This window comes from Rhincodon typus, chromosome 36 (genome assembly GCF_021869965.1).
Source record: "Rhincodon typus isolate 14 chromosome 36, sRhiTyp1.1, whole genome shotgun sequence".
Lineage (NCBI taxonomy): Eukaryota > Metazoa > Chordata > Chondrichthyes > Orectolobiformes > Rhincodontidae > Rhincodon > Rhincodon typus.
The window spans coordinates 6,041,198-6,042,255 of NC_063367.1; the positions used below are offsets into that span (position 1 = coordinate 6,041,198).

Below are 1,058 nucleotides of genomic sequence, written 5' to 3' on the forward strand. Positions count from 1 at the left end.
CCATCTCGTTCCCTCCTTTATTTCCCCCCAGCTCCATTTCCCCTCCCATCTCCTGCCCAGTTCCCACTCTCCTATTCCATCAGCTCCCCTCTTCCACCTCCTCCCCAGCTCCATCTCCGCTCCTCCATCTCCTCCCCTCCGCCATCTCACCCCTCCATCTCCTCCCCTCCGCCATTTCACCCCTCCATCTCCTCCATCACCTCTGTCTCCCCTCTCCATCACCCCTCTCCCACTTCCTGCACCCCACTCCATGACGGATTCCTGTTGATTGGGGTGGGGTTTGGTGGGACACTGTATGTAGGGATTGACTCACCGCGAGAGGTTTTCTGGAGAAGATGAAGAGTATGATGACGAGCAGGCACAACCCTCCAAAGGAGATTAACTGCTTGGGCCTCTTCGCTGTGTCAACCGCCAACCAGATGATCAAACCCGCCAAAGCCAACAAGCTAATTATCCTAATGGAGATCAACACAAAGAAACGATATTGCTCATTGCTTTGTTTGAACACATTTTGTTTAACCACTGTTGAGATTGAGGTGGAATATTATAAGAATGTGATAATATTATAGATAGCGCTGGAGTTCACTGTGAGGTTATTTGGTGCACAGGGGAGTGTTGTGAACATATTAACCAGAGACCTCACCTGACCCCGTCCACTGGATGGAAAACATCTCAAGTCTCAATTGAAAGGACGGACAAGGAAATTGCCAACCAAAGGTCTTGCACATGTTTTTGTCAGGTCAATGACATCATTAAGGGTAAACGAGGGTCATTAAAGTCCTTTAGGAAAGGAAATCTGCTGTTCTCACCTCATCTGATGTGACTCCCTGTCCACAGTAAGGTGGGTGACTCTGAAAGGTTTAGAAAACCACTCAGTGTATTGAATAGCTCCAAATTCCAATAAACACATTCACTTTCTCTCTCACACACACACACACACACATCAAAGACACAGAGACATTCATTCACACAGACAGACAGACACACACACACACAAAAACACAGAGACATACATTCACACAGACACACATACACACACACACACACACACACACACA

General features: G+C 47.6%; 1 protein-coding gene across 1 annotated transcript in view; it reads right to left on the reverse strand.

Moving 5' to 3' along the window:
- The window catches only part of slc28a1 (solute carrier family 28 member 1), a 65,139-nt gene that overhangs the window by 38,830 nt on the left and 25,251 nt on the right, over positions 1–1,058 (reverse strand). The window contains exon 6 of the mRNA XM_048617013.1: positions 314–455. Coding sequence (XP_048472970.1) covers positions 314–455 — 142 coding nt within the window. The remainder of the gene's footprint in view (positions 1–313; positions 456–1,058) is intronic.